Source organism: Rhodamnia argentea, chromosome 1 (genome assembly GCF_020921035.1).
Source record: "Rhodamnia argentea isolate NSW1041297 chromosome 1, ASM2092103v1, whole genome shotgun sequence".
NCBI classification, from domain to species: domain Eukaryota; kingdom Viridiplantae; phylum Streptophyta; class Magnoliopsida; order Myrtales; family Myrtaceae; genus Rhodamnia; species Rhodamnia argentea.
In genome coordinates, this window is record NC_063150.1 from 36613155 (window position 1) to 36637719 (window position 24565).

The 24565-nt window shown below is 42.0% G+C and overlaps 1 protein-coding gene and 1 pseudogene across 2 annotated transcripts; one reads left to right on the forward strand and one right to left on the reverse strand.

Moving 5' to 3' along the window:
* The first annotated feature begins 343 nt into the window (after positions 1–343).
* On the forward strand, positions 344–22725 carry LOC115725961 (amino-acid permease BAT1 homolog). Of its 2 annotated transcripts, XM_048275443.1 has the most exons (8): positions 344–437; positions 796–951; positions 1034–1216; positions 1861–1980; positions 2091–2282; positions 2402–2704; positions 3103–3285; positions 3388–4114. In XM_048275443.1, the coding sequence occupies exons 2-8, from the start codon at positions 841–843 to the stop codon at positions 3877–3879; spliced, it is 1584 nt and encodes a 527-aa protein (XP_048131400.1). In that variant the 5' UTR covers positions 344–437; positions 796–840; the 3' UTR covers positions 3880–4114. The 2 variants fall into 2 exon arrangements, with proteins under 2 accessions (XP_048131400.1, XP_048131399.1); XM_048275442.1 differs by lacking the exon at positions 3388–4114 and adding an exon at positions 22106–22725 and having other exon boundaries at positions 359–951.
* Positions 4390–11177, reverse strand: LOC115725960 (annotated as a pseudogene).
* Positions 22726–24565: the final 1840 nt, after the last annotated feature.

Here is a 24565-nt window from a genome sequence, read left to right on the forward strand (position 1 = left end):
TCGCCAATCCTCCCAATTAATATGATTATTTCCTGTTCTTCTGATGCTGTCATCGTTGAAGAAAACTATGTGCATCTCCTTCCGCGTATCCATCTCTTTCTGCTCTGTTGACATTTGTGGTTACCTATCACCGTTCAATTGTGGTAAAAAACAAAAAAAGATGCAATCTTTTCATCTGGGTTCATTAGCTTTTACCACTTCGTGTTTTCTTTCGCGTGTTTAGTTGTAAAGTGTGAACATAGAGTATAGACGGTAGCTGAATTCGAGTTGATTCGGCGGTCAAGAACAACTCGGCGTTTGTATATCAAGTCTGAACTGGACTATTTCAAACCAGAAGGGAAAAGAGGAAGAAAAGTATGCAAGCATGCTTATAATGGAACTCTTCCCATTGGCTCAATTTGCACGCAACCTCTAGCTTTACAGACACAGAGACACATGTCAGTGTGAATAACAATCTTCAATTGCAAAAGCTTGGATGTTTTTCATTGGTTGAATAATGTGAGCTTGGTTTTGTTTGACCTCTTACTTCACTCTTGCATTTGACGCATCCAACCAATTAGCCGCAAGTAAAAATATTGGAAAACGATGAAGTATATTATAACACCACCCTTGTCTTTGTCCTTCTCTTCATTTTCGATTTGGAATTGTACATGTCAGTAAATAAATCACCAGAGCATGGCGGTCCATGTCTCTATATTCAGGAAAATCTGCATGAGTCAATGCTTCTCTCTCTCTCTCTCTCTCTCTCTCTCTGCTCTTGGTCTCTCTGCAAATTTGGTTTATGACAATTTGAAGATCATCTTGAATACAAGAACAAGGGGACAAATCTTTTGATCCGACATGGGGTTCAACAACGAAGAAGCAGAGGCCAACAGCCAATTTGCAGAAATGGATACTGGAGAGAAGCGGTTGAATGAACTGGGCTACAAGCAAGAGCTCAGAAGAGAGATGGTAACTTCAAATTTTGCATATTTCCCCTCCCTTTTTCCACGCTTCAATTGTATAATTGTTTTCATATATTTTTTGGTGGCAGACTCTGTTCAAGACTCTTGCAATATCATTTTCGACGATGACACTCTTCACTGGGATCACTCCTCTGTATGGATCAAGCCTTCTGTATGCAGGTCCTGCAAGCTTGGTTTGGGGATGGGTTGTGGTTTCGTTCTTCACTTGGTTTGTCGGGATTGCAATGGCTGAGATCTGCTCTTCTTTCCCGGTTTGTTCCTCGTTACTTTCACTAGTTTTTATTTTTTATGTCGCCTTTGTTTGTCAATTTTAGTATTATCTTTGAAGTACCTTTTGACATTTAAGAGCTTGTTTGAAAGGTCAAAAAGTTATGAAGGTGGCGTCATTAGTATTAACAAAAAAGATTGTTCATCTGAGCATGATGATTTACCTTGTGTAAAAGAAGGAACCTGATTTGGGTCTTAAATAGACTCCTCCAGTCATAGCATCTTACATGAATTTATGAACAAACAGAAAGGATACAGGAAGTTATGCTGGTGTAATTCCGGACTGCAAAGCTCTTTTCTTAGCTGAAATATTTGGCAAATTTGAACGTTAAGGAGATTCACTGTGCTTCTGTTTCAAGAGAAGCTAGCAGAACTGACTCAAGAAAACTAACAAGAACAATTTAGAGAATGGAAAATGGTGCATGTGAAACCATTTTGTCGTAACTTAGTTGCTGTTCTGATTTCCAACAGAATTTAAAGTCAGTGAGGAACAAAGACCTCCAAAGTACTACATGCTTCATTTTCCTCGATATAGGTCTTACTTATGCTGTTTGGAGGGTTTCTTTCGAAAAGAAGTTTATGCTTTTCCAAGATATCTGATGATCATGCCTTTGTGAACTTCTAACAGACAACCGGTTCCCTTTACTTTTGGGCTGCCCATCTCGCTGGCCCCAAGTGGGGTCCCTTTGCTTCGTGGTGTTGCGCTTGGCTTGAAGCCATAGGCCTCATTGCTGGCATCGGTACTCAGGTAGATTCTGTATTCTGTTTGCTTCTTGTTCTGTTTCCTGTTGCATTACTTCTTCGAAGTATCTGTCAAAGCTTGGTGCAGTGAATTGATCCCACGAGTGGTTTCGGAAGGCATATGCAGGATCACAAACCCTTCAGAGCATCATATTATTGTGTACTGGCACAAACAAAGATGGTGGCTACCTTGCACCGAAGTGGCTGTTCTTATGCATGTACATGGGTCTTACTTTCATATGGGCGTTCCTCAACACATTCGCGCTTGAAGTAATTGCCTTCATCGACATTATCTCAATATGGTGGCAGGTACGTTCTAGATCTCGAGCACTTCCTATCCAAACTTAAATATGTCCATAGTCTGTGTAGAGCAAAATAGGTGACATGATTTCAATTACTAATCGAAGCTCCGTTTCCTTTTCCTTTAGTTAATCGGCGGGATTATCATAGTTATAATGCTTCCTCTCGTAGCACTGACTACACAGTCTGCATCTTTTGTGTTCAGCCATTTTGAAATGGCTGAATCAACCGGGATATCGAGCAAACCTTATGCGGTAATCCTAGCTTTTCTTGTCAGTCAGTATTCACTTTACGGGTATGATGCAGCTGCACATCTAACTGAAGAAACTAAAGGTGCTGACAAGAACGGTCCCATTGCGATTCTTACCAGTATAGGGATCATTTCAGTGTTTGGATGGGCCTATATATTGGCTCTTACTTTTAGCATTCAGGTAAGGAACTCTTCATATCTACTTATTAAGTAAAATTATTCCTTTGAAGTAATGAAGTAGCAAGTGGAATGAGGAAAAATTTTGCAGCTTCAGAAGACAGAACACAAAATTTTACCTTTCATGGATTTCTAAGTTACTCCAATCAGAAGTAGGAAACTGAGTAGACTTCTTGTTGCTAAGCCTCATCTCAAATCACCACGGAACTCCATTCCGCTACCTTTTACCGATCTTGAAGTCAGTAATGTAGGATGTCTAAATCTGTACAGAGAGCAGGCTGAAGAATGCACATATGCCTTTTTCCCTCTCTTCTGTACATCGTTATTACATCTATCACTTTGAGTTGCTTTTGACACTGTTTCTGCTGCATTACACTATGTTGTGCATACTGAAACTTTCAGGACTTTGACTATCTATATGATCCAACCAATGAGACGGCGGGTGTGTTCGTTCCAGCTCAAATACTCTATGATGCATTCCATGGGAGGTATCACAGTTCTACTGGTGCAATCATCTTGCTATTCATTATATGGGGTTCCTTCTTTTTCGGCGGGCTTTCCATCACTACCAGTGCAGCAAGAGTGGTCGGTATCTATTCCTCTTTTCCTTTGTTATGCCTCACCGTCCGAAAAGTTTCAGGTAATCTGTCCATCTATAAATAACCCGCGCACCACGGCTCTCTTCAGGTATACGCGTTGTCAAGAGACAAGGGCGTCCCATTTTCATCGATATGGCGAAAAGTACATCCAAAGCACAAAGTCCCATCTAATGCAGTGTGGCTTTGCGCGGCCATCTGTGTTCTACTTGGAATTCCGATATTGAAAGTGAACGTAGTCTTCACTGCCATAACTTCCATATGCACGATAGGATGGGTCGGAGGATACGCAGTCCCGATATTCGCGAGGATGGTCATGGAAGAGAAGAATTTCAAGCCCGGGCCGTTTTACTTGGGCAAGGCAAGTAGACCGATCTGTTTGATAGCGTTTCTGTGGATATGTTATACCTGCTCGGTGTTTCTCCTGCCGACTCTATATCCCATTACATGGGACACATTCAACTATGCACCGGTTGCTTTAGCTGTGGGTTTAGGTATGATAATGCTTTGGTGGGTGTTTGATGCCCGGAGATGGTTTAAGGGACCTGTTAGGAACATCGATGCACACAATGGGAAGGTATGATCCGTTGCTCTTGTATCTGATGTTTCGATATGGTCAATCGGTTGCCCCTAGAATGATTTGAAACATATTCTTTCGTGTTCTGCCTCAGGCATATGTCATGAGAATTCGTACTTCATAACTTCTTAGTGCAAAACATAACCACCTAGTTGACATTCTAAAAAAGCATGAAAGATTGAATTTGTTCAAGGCACTGAACTGGATTTCTTGTCTTCACATCACTCAGCAGTCCCTCATGTATCTTTGGTCAAGAGTTGATGTAAATGCAGAATATCATCCCTGGTGCATCATATCAAGTTTTATCATCAGCATGGAATCCTTACATAAAATATTGTTGTCTGCCAAGGCTTGACATACTTATAACCCACATAAGTTCCCGGCACTATAGGAAATCTTAAACAAGTGACATCGATTGCGACACGACAAGGGGATAGATCTGCCATCGCGCCTCCCTCTGCCGTCTTCTCTCTCTCTCTCTCTCTCTCTCTCTCTCTCTCTGCATGCATGCACTTTGTGCTCTGTTGGCATCGATCTCGGCCTCTCCTCCATGACCACTGAGATCTCAGCCTTGGCACCAAGTCCTGTGGCCAGGGAGGTGTCCATCCTCTAGATCTCGAGGCAATGGCTCCTCCATGACCCTGGAGGCCGCTTATCAGCCCAGAGGGAGCTCAATGCCACACCAAATGTACATCCATCTATCCCCGTCGATGTGTCCCAATTTCATCTGCCTTATATCTCAACTCAGGTCCGGTTAATGTTAAACTAATAACAAGTCTGCGGCACAAGCCGTCATCCTAAACAAGTGACATCGATTGCGACATGATAAGGGGATAGATCTGCGATTTCAATGCTCTCCATTCTTCTAACCACAGACTAAAGCTCGAATTCTTAGCCACAACATCAGCAGACACATCTTTTCCATCAACCAGCTTCATTGCATAAGTTTCAAACCCATTGAGTCTATCCCAAAGAGAAGCCAAGTTCCTTGGGTCACTCGCTCCTAATGTTGTCCAGCCACTCCTTTGCTTCCTCCACCCTTGCCCAGAAGCGAGTGTCTTGGGTCAAGCTTGCATACCTGGTCCTCCTTTTCTCGGGTTTCTCGCTAACAACTCCCTCAGCCCACCACAGATCGAAAACTTCGTACCTCCTCTCTCTTCCGTTGCAGATGTAGTGGCCTTTCTTAAGGTGCATCCCCGACCGATAGTACTCGGCGATGTCCAATGGCTCCACAAGAAGCATGTAGGACTGCGCCCCGCACACCCATTTCGACCTCCTGTGCAGATCGTGCGGCAGCTCTTTCCTGTCTATCATGTGTATGACATCGTCCCAAAAGGCCGCTAGCTTGTACCGGTTCATGTTTATCTTGTACTCTCTCTTCGAGGCCCCCCTCTGCTTGAAAGAATCGTAGTATCCTCTTTGCTCGTCGGACTTGTCGCAACAATCTTTGTACCACTCTATCTCCGCCCTGTAAGGATTGATTTTGGATAGCCTAATGGCTAAATTGGCGGCATTTAGGTTCGGCGCGCTCCCCATTTGCCTCGCCATCTTCAAGCAATCTTTTGCCATCGGTGCAATCAATACCTGCAAAGAAGCGGATCAAAGAACTTATGAACTTCGGGAAATTGCACTTCAAAGCCTAGGCCGATACATTTACAGATTGCGATCACTCGACGACCTAAGGTGCCGTGTTCCTACCTGCTGATATGTCCCCGAGGACTTCAAAGCCATCGAAACACTTGCTTCATAGCTTGATTCAGAGAGTCCTCCTGCTACGAAGCTTCTCTTCAAAGACTGATCAGTCAATCTTTCGACATATTGCCCGTACTTAAGGTGCTCCTCAACGATACAATTTGGAGAACCTGTCCATAACATCAAATGCATCATCTTGTTGATCGATACGGCGTTATCCAAACAGATCGCGCCCTCATCTGAACAAAACAAGTAATTCCCAAACGGCCAAAAAGACTTCCCTTCCGAGCCTTCCCCTGCCTGTGCCAGGCGCTCCATGTTGGTCACTGCGAAGAAAAAAAACCCGGCTTTGTCTTCTTCAGGTAATTGGAGGTTAGGGGAATTCGTAGAGTCCAGTGACATCATAGACGTGTACCAGAATCTTATGAGGGCCTGCCACTGGCCGGTCGGAACAAGTAACCGGTCGAGAGATAACCTCGGCAATATATCGCACGTCGACACGACGTTGCAGAAGCTGCCGACCCATCTTTCGCGGAGGACGGCTTGGGAAAGCGACTCATTGCCGACGAAAGTAGAGCCGAAGCCAATGCATAAGACCGGGACGGGTGGGAAGATGGATCTGAAGTAGGAGAGAAGCCAAAGAGCTGTGAGGAAGGCAATTGATCCTCCTATGGAGTGGCCTGTGATCACTATGGACTTGGTGTTTTCCAGCAAGCTGCCAATCTGCATGCATATTCAACATTTCCTGAAATCTAGTTGAACATTTCCTGAAAAAATCTCGATCACAATACTTCAAAAACTTCACTTGAAAGTCAAAACTTACACCGAATCAAGTCAAATTAGAAGGGGTACACGAACAGATCCAGTAGAAATTACTGTTCGTGCTGCAGTTGATAAACCTACGGAACTGCTTACTAAGCAAGTTAAAACGACACTAACATGTACATCAAATGATGATGTGTGTATACATCTATGTGCATGCTCGATGTGTATTAAGGTTACATGGGAACTAACGGGGCCGTTAGACCCGCCCGCCGCCCATGCTTGATCAATGTGGATAGGCCCCAAGGACAAAATGGCGGACCTGAGCCATTAATTCTCTTCTCGAGCTTACCCCGGCCGTCCAAGCCTTAAAAAAATTTAACATTTCAATCGCGCGCGGACCGCCCGCCCATTCACTACGAGATATGCCTATTGGTATCATTAAATCTTGCAGACATTGTGGAAAATTTGGCAATAGGACAGCAGAAAGAGCACTAAACCTTATTCTTTTTACTAAACTCGTCATTTGGTGGACCAACATTAATTTAAGTAGTGGAGCACTAAGCCCTGAAGTAGCCACTAAGATCAACCAAAAATTATTGGGGCGGATCTAATATAAGAATCATCAAACCAAATAGAATCGTTGAATCTGGTGAATCTCACGTGTAACTGAAGTAAGAGGACCACGTTCGCCACATAATGACCCGAAAAAAGGCCTAAGTGGAGTGCGGGTGAGGGGTAATTTGACATAAATTTCTCGAAACACTTCATTCACTCATGGGACTAAAGTCACGTCTATGACTCTTAAGACACTAATGAACCATCTAGTAAGTTGCCTAATCGTGTTTCGTGGACCTATGAGGATGAACAAATCATCATTTGAAATTTTTTTTTTAGCATTTTGTATGCCTCTAATTTAATCTAGTAAAAAGGCATAGCACGAATATTGAGAAACAAAACTAAGGCGGTATGACACAGATTGATATCTAACCCCTATTTTAAACATGGACTAGGAATTTGTATAAGAAGTTGTACTAAGATACGGGGGAGATGATGTGTGTTATCAATAGGATCAATAAATTTAAGGAAAGAGGGTATTCTGACGTAGGAATTATCGATTGTGTTTGAATGACTTGTTCTTATTATGACAAAGATATAGATTACTTGTATAAGTTTCTACACGTTAGTTGCTAATTGTGATTTCCAGTAAAAATTGATCGAAAAGACTTCATTGGAATTTCGCGAAAATATTTAGGACTCAATTGACAAGTTTGTAAGGTTAAGAATTGAATTAGCATCCGTATTAAAACCAATTGGGTAGTTTTCCCAAATTGGTGACTTATTAAACTTCTCGTGCATGACCTGTCTACAACATGCATGTTTCCATGAAAAACCAACAAACGCTATGTACATTTAGGTTAATGCCAACAAAAGTATAAAGGTTCTTTGGCAGACGGTCGGAGGCACGAAAACTCAAACATGTCAAGCAGAATATCATTACAAACGAAACAAAAACTCAATCTATCGTGTCAAATATTCGTCCGCTCAATCAATCTCACGAGGTCTCGGGATTGACCGATAGAACATTACAATTTAGTATTCTCTAAAACTAGCTTTAGTTTGCAAAAACAACGAGTCAAAAATGTAAATTTTATATGATTACGTGGAACGACAACAACAAATTTTTTTTTGGGACATTCGAATGACGATGTATCAATATCGTAATTCCTGAAGATACCATCCGTAAGGACACAGGGCGCTACCATTATGTAATATTTTTCGCTTTGGACCCATTGGCCCTCACGGTTTTAAAACACATTACACAAAGTAGAAAACCCCAAGCCCTATCACTTAGCCCAGGACTTCCCTCTCGGCGATGTGGGACATGAGATATGCACTTAGCCTCGCCCCGCGCATGTCCAGGCTAGAGGCGCAACCTCCCTTGCCCGTCCCTCCTCTTGCACCCGTTGCTAGGGTCCGGGTCGTCACAACTATTTAGCTTGTCCGGGCTCATTTCCCTATGCCTATCAATTTGAATATACAATCTTGACTACGAAAGAATTGTCTAAAAAATCCTAAAACCTCTCTTGACTATTGGCTTCCCTCCCTTTAGCGCTTATAGCGGCCAATTTAGTCTCAAAACTTTTAATTATGTCAATTTAGTCCTAAACCTTTTGATGATTTACCAATTCAATACTAAACTCTGCAATTGTGTCGATTTAGTCCTATCTTTTGAAGTTTTACCAACTTAGCTTTAAACATGTTGACAATTTGTCAATGCGGTCATTTCGTCCGATTATCCAAATATAAGAGATTTAGGACTAAATTGACAAAACTTCAAAAGTTTATGACTAAATTGACACAATTGAAAAGTTTATGACTAAATTAGCAAATCATCAAAAAGTTTAGGACTGAATTGGCCACCCTACAACATGTTTAGGACTTTTTAGACAATTATCCCAATTTTGATAAGTAGTCATGGTATTCTAAATTCTATACATTATGTTATTTGGTTTCGTGCGACGATGAAAGACCGAGCCTTAATCATACTAAACATGATCGGCTATGTGAATCTCATCACAAAGTCCCGAATGATGAAAGTTCTCTGTAAACCCTCCATATCTTGTGTTACATCTCCTTAGAAGGTCATCCGATTCGTTAAATACGATCAATTCCCATCTCGAATAGCCCTCTTTCATGTTATTCTCGGTTGAGACAATATTAATCTTTGTACTTTGCTAGCATAATATTTTTTGGATGATTACAAAAATAATATTGTGAGCCACAAATTTTTAAAAGAATGGACCTCACGATAATTTTTAATTAAATGTTATTTATTTTTCGTGGCAAAAAATAAACTGTTATTTTTACAATCGCCTCAAGACTATAATCAATGCTATTAATCTTTTTCCCGACAGATTCCTAATCTTGTCCTTTTTTTTGTCCTCCATGCCATAGAGCATCATGGTGATTGCCAAGTGTAACCATTATAAAAGAGTTGCTGAGGCAAGCGGACCCATAATTATGGGCAACCGGGACCCGTCGACTTATAATCTATTAACCCGAGGAAGAAGATAGGTAGTGGCAATAATTATCAAATTACGTAGGGGACGACAGCAAATTAATTATAAAATTTAGCACTAAGACATAGAACTGGTTTATTATTGGGGATAATGCAGTATAAAATAGCTAGACTCACCGACTAGCTAATTGTCCGGTATTGACCATTAGATTAGTATGTGTTCGCATTGATCCGCCCTCGGGACCCTCACGAGAAAATAGACTTCTTAATCTTTTCCAAAAGGAAAATGAGACGAAAGTTCCTAAGTGTTCGCATTGATCTGCCCTCGGGACCCTCACGAGAAAATAGACATTTTAGTCTTTTCCAAAAGGAAAACGAGACGAAAGTTCCTAAGTCACAATGTCGTTCATGAACTTTTAATTGTATCTTGAACTATTGATATATTTTCAATGGAGTAGTTCCGTTTGTTCCAATGACAAACTATACGTTATTTGATGACGTGAATTATTGTAGAATGAGCTGGACTTTTATAGATGATGAGTCAAGACGTTTATCTTTTTATCTATCTAATTTAGAAAGGGAAAAAAGTAAATTAGGGCGATAACATATCTATGTTATTTGATGACGCGGATTATATCCTAATTAGAAATGAATATCTTATTTGGATAATTCAAGTGCGTTTTTTTTTTTTTTTTTGGTTATCCGATGTTCAAACTCAAAGAATTGGAAATCACATCAGCGAATTCCGTTAATTTGAATTTAATGAAGGACGACATTGGATATTTTTCCATAGTATAGGGACCGGATTAAACACTATTAATTGCTTATGAGCCATACTAAACAAATTAAAAGTCAAAAGATGACGTTCCATATTTAATCAAAGAACGAGAACCTTTTCTATCATTTTTCCTTTCTTTTTACTTGACGATTAAGCCAACGTACGGTGAATACAAAAACTTCGACCCTACAAAATATCCCTATAACTTTATTGATTAGTTAAGGCAGGAGTCACCATTTTTCCAGGAAAGTTATAGACACTCGAATATTCAATCTCACAAGACTTAAGTATAATTACTATATGTGAACGATGATTACTAGTCATTTATAAGGACATGTAAGAAAATTACGATTATCAAGAATAATTACTAAGCACCCGTACCGTCATTTACCGTAAGTTGAGCTATTTTACTATGCTGTTGGTTAGATAATTCGAGAAATTTACTATCAAAACTGTAGAAAGCACCCTCGGCGGTGACGTAAAGTTTAACTTTTCGAGAAGACTCGATGACGGTAATTTTAGGGAAGTAGGAATTGCAAACCTGGCTTTGAAAATCAAGGCGCGAATGATAATTAAGGAAACGGCGAAGCACTCCGGAGTGGACCATGACCGGCTCCTCACCGTCGTAGCGGCATTTCAACGGGGCGAACAGCCCGTGGCCCGCCACATCCAGCGACGTCAGCATGCTGCAGTTCGGATCCAAACCGAGCACTGGCAGCTCCTGGATGCCCGAGAATGCCACGTACCCCACGCCCCCGACTTGCTCCGCCGTGAAGCCACCGCACCCCATCTTGTTCGCGACGCTGCACAGCCTCCACGCCTCCTTCAGCAGCGGGGTCGAAGCCAGGAAAGTCCCTAACATCTCGCTTGTCTCGAACCTTTCCGAAACACCACAGGAAAAGGAAAAGAACGACAAAACAGAGCAAAAAGTTTAAGGAAGAAGCGTGGCTGGGAAACATGGAAACGTCGGGAAATCGAGGTGAGAAGGGAGGAGGTCGTTACGATGAAGCTTCAGTGTCCATGGCGGCCTTGTAAAAGATGGTCGAGTCGTGTGAGTTGGGACTGAGTCGGAGACCCGCCAAGGCTTTGGGATCTCGCTGAAGATTTTGATTTCCAGAGATAAGGAAGGGCAAGAGCGAGAGAGAGAGAGAGAGAACGATTTTGAAAGCTCTTTTCTTCATGAAAAGTAATTATATTCCTAAACTTTTTAATCCGATCAATTTAATTCTACATTTTTAATATTTATACTAATTCAGTTCATTCGATCAATTTTAATCGGAAATCACCAGATGGACGTCAATGTTGATGCTGATGTGAACCCTTCTTAATGATTTTAAATTTTTTATATTTCTTTTCTCTTTTATAATTCTTTTTTTCCTTTCCTTTCATTCTGGCCACGAGCGCCGCCTCACCTGCCAAAATGAAAACGAAAAAAAAATAATAATAAATTTGTTTTCTTAAAAATATTATAAAAATGTTCACATGAACGTTGACTGTGCCATATAGAATGACCGACGTCCATCTCGGTAATTTTCAATCAAAATTGATCGGATGAACCGAATTGGCACAAACACAAAAGATTTAGGATTAAATTAGTTCAATTGAATGATTTAAGACTGAATTGATCCTAATGTAATATGTTTTAGAAATTTTTTTTATATTTCTTTCCATTTCCTTTTAAAGCACTATGCTCAAGAGATATTTTTGCTTGTAACTCTGTCTACCGCTCCCTCCTTCTCTCTTTGCACGCGGACCGTAGGAAGAAAAAGAAAGTTTGTAACGAGAAATGCTAGTCATCGTAAAATCGATTTCGCAAATCCGATGTGCTACTACTAACCGATGTGTTAAATGATTATTTGAATAAAAATACGACTCGTTTATTTAAATGTCAACTCGCAATTTCCTAACATCACTTACGCCTGTGGTACTTCATATATTTCTTTGAGATCAATTGACCGCTCAAACACATTTTTCTAATTAACATATAAATTTAATTTTTTATTTAGTTGTTTGACCGTGTTACATTTTGGGAGCTTGAAAACACTAGACTAATTCTTATTGATCAGACCTAGAGTGTAAAATGGGTCAAGAACCCATATATTAATCCGCATTTAAATTAAATTGTGGATATAAATAGGTTGCTTAACAAATTTAAGTGGATCGTAAATGGGTCACTTAAGAATTTAATGAATCTTAAAGGAATTTTTAAGGTGTCATAAATGGGTTACCTTAGTATTCTAAGCGGGTCATAAAAAGATTTTTTTTTGTTTGTTTTTTCTTTTACTTTTTTTTCCTGACGAGTTCAGCATACCCTCGCCGACATTAGGGTAGGGCAGTCGGCCATCGCCCAAATAGGGAATTCATAAAGCTGGATCATAAGCGCCAAAGATAAGCACTAATAAGATAGCAAAGCGTACTAGTTCCTGAATCATCTCTCTTACAGGGAACAATAATATTCTATAATCTTTAATAGATTTATGAGAAGAAAAAACACAGATAAACTGAGACTTGTCCCTAAACACTTGCTAAATTATGTTTTCTAGGTTGGGACATCCAAAGAGAATTACCCTGCCACTGTCCACTAATTTAGAGATAAGCAATTATGCTTGAATCTAATCACAGATTTTCACTTTCATGGCGCAGGAAGTATCTCAAGATTCTCAACCACCCGGCTCATGGTGGGTCTTGCATCTCTGTCCTCCTCCACGCACTGAAGCGCCACCGCAACCAGGACTTCCTATCTTCTCAACGTCAACGTCGTAATTAGAGGCTGCGGGCGAGGGTCACCCACCGTCGCTTGTGGTCGGCGATGGCTGGGCGGCCCTCTCTGAGCTTTGAAAACGAAAAAGAAAAAAAAACTAAAATTAAAAGATAATTTTAAAAAAAATGAATAATTTTTTGATAAATGTTACAAAAAAAAAAGTACTAAATTTGTATTGCATGAATTGTTTTAGCAATATCATTTTTTTTAATCAAATTACATGTAGGGCTTAAGCAATACGGATCGGGTATGAATCGTTAGATTTAAACCGCATGAAAATTGATCAAAACAGGTTAAATGGATCCAGAGAAATTTCATATGTGGAATTCAGAAATGCGTTGCAGATCTAGAGCGGTACACGAAATAGTTGACGACTCGACGGTACAATGGCTTTTACGTAAGTCAACGACTAGTTTATGGAGAACTTTGTGAATGCATGGAACTCTTTAACGCCACGTGACGTATTACTGAGACTTGAGTTAATCTGACATTGCTTTTTATGTTTGCCCTTGTGTGCATGCGCCCTCGAAGGCGGTTACATTTGGTAGTCCGAATTTGAATCCGAATAGAATAACAAGCTATTATATTCGATATTTAGTGATGTTCTCTGAACTAGATAAACTCAAATAGATTTGGACAAAATGCCGGATAAGAAATCCGACCTAGAGGTGATATAAACTTGGATCTGATAAAAAAATTTAAAAATAAAATTAAAAATTGATGTTATCTTCCAATGGAGTGATGAAGCGACGCATGCCACTGTCGGAGCGGAGGATCACTACCTAGATAGCCAATCAATATCACTTCTGACCATCGCATGATCGACGGCCATGATAGTTGTTATCGCTGGCCGGCGATTGTGTTCCGATGAGCGGGTGTGGAAAGGAGTCTAAACTCGATCGTAAGCTCCGTTTGTTCAGCGAAAAATGCGTGAACCGGTTGTTCACACGCTGATTGGCGAAAAGTGGCCAGCACGCCATCGGCTTTTGGGCAACCACACTCTCGAGCGTCAAGTTCCACCTGCTGTGCACCACGAAGACCATAATGCCGTTGCGGTGCAGAACCAGCTCCCGAGCACACCCAACAATGCACCCCTTCTCCATTAATTCTTCAGAACTTTTGCATGGGAAAAAACCGAAAAAGCCTCTGGTCAACCAACAAAGCAGGAGCCCATGATGTGTGCAAGTGAGTTCACGACGAGGGCTTTCGTTTTGCTTTCAGTTGGCCTATTTGTTTCTCGATTTCTTTCTTTTGGGCATTTGGAGTGGCATGCATCTGGCCTCTCTCCATTCCTCGAGTTACCCAATGAAAATTGGGTTGACCCTAGTTGGATCAAGCCGTCTGTGTGCAGGTCCCGCAAGCTTGGTTTGGGGATGGGTTGTGGTTTCGTTCTTCACTTGGTTTGTCGGGATTGCAGCGGCTGAGATCTGCTCTTCTTGTTGACAGATATGCAGATTGATTGCCAATCCCGGTCAATCATGGAAAGGCAGCAGATTGCAAGGAATCAATCATGATATTCCGGGAAAGAATTGTGAATCAAAAATTGATTTAAATTGATCTTATTATTCTTTCCTTTTTTATATACACCTTTTGTATTATAAATGTAGACATACAATTGTAATTCCTGTAATACATTGAAAATCTTCTCCTTCTTCTTCATCTTGTTACATGGTATCAGAGCACTCCACGATCCTAAACCTAGCTTCCGCAAACCTTGATTCTAAAGTGCTAATCCTCGCCATCATCCCCTAATCTGTTGTTGCAAAATCTAACCTGCAAAACAGCGTCGGCACTCCGGCGTGGAAATCAGCATCCAGATAATCAAGCCACAAGAAAAACCTTTTTTTTTCTTTTCGTTTCTACCTTATCGATACCATGGCAACAAATCCAACTTCAACCGAAGGGAATCAAAATACAGGAAACACAAACCTGGAAGATGTCCCTCGGTCGGAGCAACTTACTGAAGAAGTGCGGACAGAAGATTCAGTGCAAGTTCAGGCTCAGTCCACGCAAACCGTTCAGTGGATGCCTTTCCAGGCTTCATCGCAGCACCCTGTACAATGGGTACCGATTCAGGGTTCATACAACCCATGGGTTTATGGACTACCGCAGATGATCTATCCACAAGGGCCTGCGAACTATGTTTTCCAGCCGGAAGGAAGCCCACGATCAAGTGACGGGATAGAATCTGGAGCCAAAATTCCTGTCTCGGGACAAGCAGACCCAAATATTGCAAATGCGAGTTGGAGCCCATACACGGCACCACAACCCGGAATAGCATCCTCGGGTCAATCGGCGGATCCGAGGAGCACCGGTTTGGGGGGGAATCCCTACCCGACTTCTCGACCCGGATTCGCGCCGTTTCCTTTCCCGGTCATCACTGGCCGCCCGGAACCCGGTGATCCCCTGTACACCGGCACAGCAGATGGACCAGAACTCAAACTGATTTCCCAGCAACTCACCGGTCCAGAGAATTACTCGACATGGGCAAGGGGACTCCGGAGGGCGCTCGTAACCAAAGACAAAGAAGGGTTCCTTGACGGAACCATTCCGACTCCAGTAGACGAACGCCAAGCTCGACTCTGGAACAAATGCAATCAACTTGTCCGCACTTGGATTGGCAATTGCATAAGTTCAGAAGTCGCGGCTGGTTTGCCCCCGACGGAAGATTCTCGGACGATGTGGGAAAACATAAAAGAAATGTACGGGAAGCTCGATCGGGCCAGAATTTTTGCAATTACTCAGCAATTATCAGAATTGAAGCAAGGAAATTCGTCAATTAAAGACTGCTTCAACAGGCTGTCTGCGCTCTGGAACGAGCTAGAAGCGGTTGAAGAGAAACTCGATGGTCCCGAAGCAACCTTGAAGCAATACAAGGAAATCAAGGAAAGGGAAAAAGCGACGCGTTTTCTACTCATCCTCAATGATGAGTACCTGGCATTCCGGACACAGATCCTCGCAATGGAGCCGCCTCCATCTATCGGCCGAATATATCAACTTGCAATCCAGGAGGAAAGCCAGAGATGTGCTTCCTCAGACCACGAAAGGAGAAGCGATGGTGTCATCCTCGGAGCTCAAACAAACCAGCGACGGAGGGCACCAAGCGAGAGGCTGCAGAACGAAAGAGAAGGGAAGAGCACTTTCGGGTTTCACAATGGGAACCCTAAAAGCCTGACGAGTCACACAGAAGGCCACGATCCATCTGGGCAATCGGACGGCTCAGGTTTTATCCGGCTCTTAGCTGGATCCGACGGTTCCCGCAATGCCACATCGGCATATTTTTTCCCCAAAACCGATGGCCAGAATTCTGCCACATGGTTAGATAGCAAAAATCAAAAAAATAAAGGGAAATTATATTGCGATTTTTGCAGGCGCCCACACCATACAATGGAAACTTGCTGGAAGCTCCATGGGAAACCAGGTGGAAAAGAAAAAAGGCCAAAGGAATCAACGGTACATCAAGTTGCTGGGGTCAATCAATCGGTATCTTATGAACAATACCAGCAACTAATGAGAGCTCTAAAACTCATGGAAGTGGATGAAAAAAAAGCTAGCTTCTCAGGTATTTCCTATTGCTTGATGAACTCAATTATGAGTAGTGCATGGGTGATTGATTCAGGGGCTAGTGATCACATTATTTGCGATGATAGTCTATATTCCTTTGTTTATGAAAAACATGATTCATCCACGTTCGTACGACTCCCAGATGGAAACACCACTCCTGTCACAAAAATTGGCATAGTTGAACTCGGTCCCCACATTACACTTCGAAACGTCCTCTATGTTCCACAATTTACCTTCAATCTCATTTCTATTTCTAGGGCATGTGAGGATAATTCCTGTCGGGTCATTTTCAATTCTGATAACTGTCTATTTCGGGACCTTTCGACCGGCAAACCGATGGGCTTGGGTAAAGTTTCGGAAGGGCTATATTTCTGGACTACATTCCCAAAGAATTTTCTTTTTCCTCATATTTCCCATAAAAGGCAATCACTATGCAATTCCAATAATAAAGTTTCCATTCTTCATCAGCGTCTTGGGCATAGTGCTTCTTATCCTTATCCTCAATGTCAGATTTGCCCCCTAGCAAAACAATCAAGAATTCCTTTTCCATCAAGCAATACTCGCACAACGAGTATTTTTGCCCTTATACATGTTGATGTTTGGGGACCATATCACACTCCGACTCGTGATGGGGCCAAATTTTTCCTTACGATTGTTGATGATTTTTCCCGAGCTACATGGGTATTTCTTATGCAATCGAAGAATCAAGTCTTTTCTAAATTGAAGTTCTTTCTCTTAGTATCAAAAAATCAATTCGGAAAATCTGCTCAAAAAATTCGAACGGATAATGGGAGAGAATTTTTCAATCATGATTGTGAAGATCTTTTCTCTTCCCATGGAATTTTACATGAGAGTACTTGCACTTACACCCCTCAACAAAACGGTGTTGTTGAAAGGAAACATCGTCATATTCTTGAAGTCGCTCGTGCCCTAAAATTCCAAGCCTCCATTCCCGAGACTTTCCGGGGTGATTGTGTGATCACAACTACTTACTTAATTAATCGCATGCCTACTCGAGTTCTCGGTGGTAGGAGTCCTTTTGAACCGCTTTATGGTAAGAAGCCCGAAACCAATCACCTTAAGGTTTTCGGATGTCTTTGCTATGTTACAAATGTGGGTCCACGAGATAAACTAGATCCACGTGCTCGTCCTTGTATATTTATGGGATATCCAACTTTGCAAAAGGGATATCGTATATATGACCCATCCTCTGGAGAGTTTTTTGTCAGCAGAGACGTCATCTTTCATGAAGAAGTTTTCCCCTTCCAGGAGATGGAATCTTCAACTGACAACAAAGAATCGTCCTCACAAAACAACAAGTTCTTATTAGAAGAAGAGCTTATGCCAACTGCGCAATATCAAATGGCCATACCGACGAATGTACCAACTATTTTTCCAACGATTGAGAATGACGTTCCCTCAACCAGCCACATTGGCACGTTCACCCCACCCACTGAGGAAGAAGTTTCACCATTTAGAGGACATTTCTCTTCGGACATTGCGGATAACTCCGAATCCGAAAGATCTCTCTCTCCTACGATCGAGGAAGTCGCGCCACGGCGATCGGGCCGGATTACCCATCCCCCCATCCGGACTAAGGATTATGTATGTACTTCATCCCGTATAACAGGTACTCCATATCCTATTTCTTCCTATGTATCTTTCGAGCAATTATCCCCGGATCATAAGTGTTGCGCCAGCCGTATTTCCGAGGTTCGGGAACCAAGCTCATATCACGAAGTCGTTCGTGACCCACGTTGGCGTAAAGCTATGGAGGCGGAATTAAAAGCCTTGGTTGACAATCACACATGGGATATAGTGCCATTACCCCATCATCGTAACCCAATTGGCTGCAAATGGGTGTACAAGATTAAATACCGAGGCGACGGGTCAATCGAACGATACAAAGCACGCCTCGTTGCCAAGGGGTTCACGCAGAAAGAAGGTTTCGATTACCACGAAACTTTCTCTCCGGTAGCTAAGGATGTCACTTGTCGGTCCTTCCTATCTATTGCTGCCATCCGCGACTGGGAGCCGCATCAAATGGATGTTCACAACGCATTCCTTCATGGCGATCTTGATGAAGAAATCTATATGGACATTCCGGAAGGATTACGGAGACAGGGGGAGTCTAGAGTATGTCGTCTCCGAAAATCCTTATATGGGCTCAAGCAGGCTTCGCGACGGTGGTATGCAAAATTCACAGCATCTCTCACCGGAGCAGGTTTCACACAATCGAAGCATGACTACGCCTTATTCATGTGGAAAAAGGGTATGTCATGTATATATCTGATAATCTACGTGGATGATATCCTTATCATGGGAAATGATAATTTGGCCATAAGAAGCTTGAAAGAATATCTGCATTCTACTTTCCATATCAAAGATCCGGGACCACCCAAGTACTTTCTAGGCATAGAAATTGCTCGCTCGTATTTTGGAATTTCTCTTAGCCAACGGAAGTTCATCCTGGAGATCATATCGGAGGCCGGATTGTCGGGATGTAAGCCAACTGTTATTCCTATTGAGCAAAATATCGGGTTGACCACAGCTGAATATGATGCGGGAATATCGTCAGAAATTAATGACTCGTTGCTCGAAGATCCATCTAGTTATCGAGGTTGGTGGGGAAACCGATTTATCTCACTATGACCGGGCCGGATATATGCTTTGCGGTGCATGGACCTTGAGCCAATTTATGCAAAAACCCAAGCGATCTCACATGAATGTTGCTCTAAAAGTTGTAAAATATCTAAAGAAGTCGCCAGGATTGGGTATTCTTTTATCACGAGATTGCAATATGGAGATGATCGCCTATTGCGATACCGATTATGCCACATGTCCGATGAGTCGAAGATCGTCCACTGGATTTTGCATTAAACTAGGGAAATCTCTACTTTCGTGGAAAACCAAGAAACACCCTATCGTATCCCTATCATCAGCCGAAGCGGAATACGGGGCAATGGCCAAGACCGTGTGTGAAATAGTCCGGTTACGAGGACTTCTCTTAGATCTTGGTATTCAAGTCAAGGGACCAACTACCTTATTTTGTGACAATGATGCGGCAATCAAACTCGCAGGGAATCCTATATTTCACGAGAGGACAAAGCATATAGAAGTGGACTGTCATTTCACCCGAGAAAAAATCCAGGAAGGAATAATCAAGACAAGTGGAATTAACACCACGTAACAACCGGCGGATATTTTCACCAAAGCCTTGTGTCAGAGACAACATGCATATCCGTTGAGCAAGCTAGGCGTCTTGGATATATATAAGCCACCAGCTTGAGGGGGAGTGTTGACAGATATGCGGATTGATTGCCAATCCCGGTCAATCATGGAAAGGCAGCAGATTGCAAGGAATCAATCATGATATTCCGGGAAAGAATTGTGAATCAAAAATTGATTTAAATTGATCTTATTATTCTTTCCTTTTTTATATACACCTTTTGTATTATAAATGTAGACATACAATTGTAATTCCTGTAATACATTGAAAATCTTCTCCTTCTTCTTCATCTTGTTACACTTCTTTCCCGGTTTGTTCCTCGTTACTTTCACTAGTTTTTATTTTTTATGTCGTCCTTGTTTGTCAATTTTAGTATTATCTTTGAAGTCTTCTGTGATAACTTTGGAGAGTTTGTTTGTGCATTTAGTACCTTTTGACACCTAAGAGCTTGTTTGAAAGGTCAAAATGTTATGGAGGTGGCATCATTAGTCTAAAAAAAACAAATGATTATCTCAGCACCATGATTCACCTTGTGTAAAGGAACCTGTTTTGGGTCTTAAATAGACTCCTCTAGTCATTACATCTTACATGAATTTATAAACAAACAGAAATGATACAGGAAGTTACGTTTGGAGTAATTCCGAACTGCAAAGCTCTTTGTACTTCTGTTTGAAGAGCAGAACTGACCCAAGAAGACTAACAATAACACTTTAGAGAATGGAAATGGTGCATATAAAACCAATTTGTCGAAACTTAGTTGCCGTTCTGCTTTGCAACAGAATTTGAAGGAAGGAAGGAAGGAACAAAGTCCGCAGAAGTACTAAATGCGTCATTTTCCTCGATATAGGTTTTACTTATGCTATTTGGAGAGTTTCTTTCGTACAGAAGTTCATGCTTTTCCAAGTTATCTGATGATCTTATCTTTGTGAACTTTTAACAGACGACCGGTTCCCTTTATTTTTCGGCTGCCCATCTCGCCGGCCCCAAGCGGGGTCCATTTGCTTCATGGTGTTGCGCTAGGCTTGAAGCCATAGGCTTCATTGCTGGCATCGGTACTCAGGTAGATTCCATGTTCTGTTAGCTTCTTGTTCTGTTTCCTGTTGCATTACTTCTTCGAAGTATCTATCAAAGCTTGGTGCAGTGAATTGATCTCACGAGTGGCTTCGGAAGGCATATTCAGGATCACAAACCCTTCAGAGCATCATATTATTGTGCACTGGCACAAACAAAGATGGTGGCTACCTTGCACCGAAGTGGTTGTTCTTCTGCATGTACATGGGTCTTACTTTCATATGGGCGTTCCTCAACACATTCGCGCTTGAAGTAATTGCCTTCAGTGACATTATCTCAATATGGTGGCAGGTACATTCTAAATCTCGAGCACTTCCTATCCAAACTTAAATATGTCCATAGTCTGTGTAGAGCAAAATAGGTGACATGATTTCAATTACTAATCGAAGCTCCGTTTCCTTTTCCTTTAGTTAATTGGCAGGATTATCATAGTTATAATGCTTCCTCTCGTAGCACTGACTACACAGTCTGCATCTTTTTTAACAAACCTTATGCGGTAATCCTAGCTTTTCTCGTCAGTCAGTATTCACTTTACGGGTATGATGCAGCTGCACATCTAACTGAAGAAACTAAAGGTGCTGACAAGAACGGTCCCATTGCGATTCTTACCAGTATAGGGATCATTTCAGTGTTTGGATGGGCCTATATATTGGCTCTTACTTTTAGCATTCAGGTAAGGAACTCTTCATACCTATGTATTAAGTGAAAATATTTCTTTGTTGGAGTTAATGAAGTAGCAAGTTGAATGAGGAAAAATTTTGCAGCTTCAGAAAGAATACATAATTACAACTCTCATGGATTTCTACGCTAATCCAACATAGATTCAGGAAATTTAGTAGACTTTTTGTTTTTAAGCCACATCTCACATCACCACGGAACTGCGTCGCACTACCTTTTACCAATAATGAAGAGTAACGTAGTAGGTCTAAATTTGTACAAGGAGCAGGCTGAAGAATGCACATATGCCTTTTTCCCTCTCTTCTGTACATCGTTATTACATCCATGCTTTGAGTTGCTTTTGAAACTGTTTCTGCTGCATTACACTATGTTGTTCATACGGAAACTCTCAGGACTTTGACTATCTATATGATCCAACCAATGAGACGGCGGGTGTGTTCGTTCCAGCTCAAATACTCTATGATGCATTCCATGGGAGGTATCACAGTACTACTGGTGCAATCATCTTGCTATTCATTATATGGGGTTCCTTCTTTTTCAGCAGGCTTTCCATCACTACCAGCGCAGCGAGAGTGGCCGGTATCTATTCCTCTTTTCCTTTGTTATGCTTCACCATCCAAAAAGTTTCAGGTACTCTGTCTATCGATAAATAACCCGCACCATGGCTCTCCTCAGGTATATACGTTGTCAAGAGACAAGGGCATCCCATTTTCATCGATATGGCGAGAAGTGCATCCAAAGCACAAAGTCCCATCTAATGCAGTGTGGCTTTGCGCGGCCATCTGTGTTCTACTTGGAATTCCGATATTGAAAGTGAACGTAGTCTTCACTGCCATAACTTCCATATGCACGATAGGATGGGTCGGAGGATACGCCATCCCGATATTTGCGAGGATGGTCATGGAAGAGAAGAATTTCAAGCCCGGGTCATTTTACTTGGGCAAGGCAAGTAGACCAATCTGTTTGGTAGCGTTTCTGTGGATATTTTATACCTGCTCGGTGTTTCTCCTGCCGACTCTGTATCCCATTACATGGGACACATTCAACTATGCACCGGTTGCTTTAGCTGTGGGTTTAGGTATGATAATGCTTTGGTGGGTGTTTGATGCCCGGAGATGGTTTAAGGGGCCTGTTAGGAACATCGACGCACACAACGGAAACGTATGATCCGATGCTCTTGTATCCGATGCTTCGATATAGTCAATTGGTTGCCCCTAGAATGATTTGAAACATATTCTTTCGTGTTCTGCCTCAGGCATATGTCATGAGACTTCGTACTTGATACCTTCTTAGTGCAAAATGAAAGCGTGAAAACGAAAGAGAGAAGAAGAATTGTTATTCGATAATTGTGGATTACATCAATATGTATACCCTAGTAATAATCGAAAAGACCAAAATACCCTTATTAACAAATAAGCCCAATAATTAACGTTTTAACACTCCCCCTCAAGTTGGTGCATAAACATCAAAGAGCCCCAACTTGTTACACAACGTAATCACTCTACTACCCCGCAATGACTTAGTGAAAAGATCAGCAAGTTGATCCTCGGTCCGTGTGTATTCAAGTGTTATTTCCTTATTCTGAATCTTTTCTCGCACAAAATGGCAATCTACTTCAATATGCTTCGTGCGTTCATGAAACACTGGATTCGAAGCAATATGCATAGCGGACTGGTTATCACAACACGTAACCGAGGGAGATGAGGATGACATGCTGAGTTCGGATAACAACATCCTCAACCAAAGCAACTCACTAGTCAGATGAGCCATGGCCCGATATTCTCGCTCTGCACTCGATCGAGACACAACTTGTTGCTTCTTACTTTTCCAACTCACAAGATTGCCTCCCAAGAACACACAATAGCCAGAAGTCGATCTCCTATCAATAGGACACCCAGCCCAATCAGCATCAGAGTAGCCAATGACGTTAAGATGTCCATGATTCTTGAACAAAAGACCTTTACCCGGTGCTCCCTTCAAGTACTTAACAACACGTAGCACTGCTTCCCAATGTGTAGTGCGAGGAGCACTCATAAACCGACTAACCACGCTAACAGCAAAAGAAATATCTGGTCGAGTGACGGTTAAATAATTGAGCTTACCCACTAGCCTCCGATACTTACTTGGGTCATGAAGTAAGTCACCTTGTTCTGCATCAAGTTTCACATTAGGATCCATTGGAGTATCAACGGGCTTTGCTCCAAGAAAACCAACCTCACTCGGAATATCCAGAACATATTTTCGTTGTGATAAGGAGATACCAGAGCGCGAGTAGGCTACCTCAATGCCCAAGAAATACCGCAGATTACCCATATCTTTTGTGCTGAACTCTGTCTGTAAAAACTGTTTCAACTTTTGTATACCTACGTAATCGCTACTAGTGATGATAATATCGTCCACATATACAACCAGGAGCACACACCCCCTGGGAGAAGTGGAGCTAAAAATAGAATGATCGACGGTACAACGTTGCAAACCGAACCGAATAATCGCATCACCGAAACGGCCAAACCAGGCACGAGGAGACTGTTTCAAACCATATAATGCTTTATGCGGACGACAAACACTAGTAGACTCCCCCTGAGCAACAAACCCGGGAGGTTGCTCCATATATACCTCTTCGGTCAAGTCGCCATGAAGAAAGGCATTCTTGACATCAAGCCGATGGAGACTCCAACCATATCGAGCAGCAAGAGAGATGAAAACATGAACTGACGGTATCTTTGCGACGGGAGAGAATGTATCATCATAATCAATTCCATAGGTTTGGGTGTAACCTTTGGCAACCGGACGCGCCTTCAGACGCTCAACAGACCCATCCGGTTGAAACTTTATCGTGAAAATCCAACGACACCCCACAACCCGTTTGCCATCAGGTAACGATGTAAGCTGCCATGTCCCATTATTCCGTAGCGCCCGCATTTCATCCTCCATAGCCTCCCGCCAACCTGGATGGGTAAGAGCTTCTGCAACAGTATTTGGCACGGATACAGCAGATAAAGAAGCAACAAACGAGGAATATGTAGGAGAAAGACAATCATAGAATAAAACTCGAGAAAAAGGATAACGAGTATGTGTACAACTAGACAAACCAAGATAGGGAGCAAATCTGGAATTGGGTTGACCGACACAAGA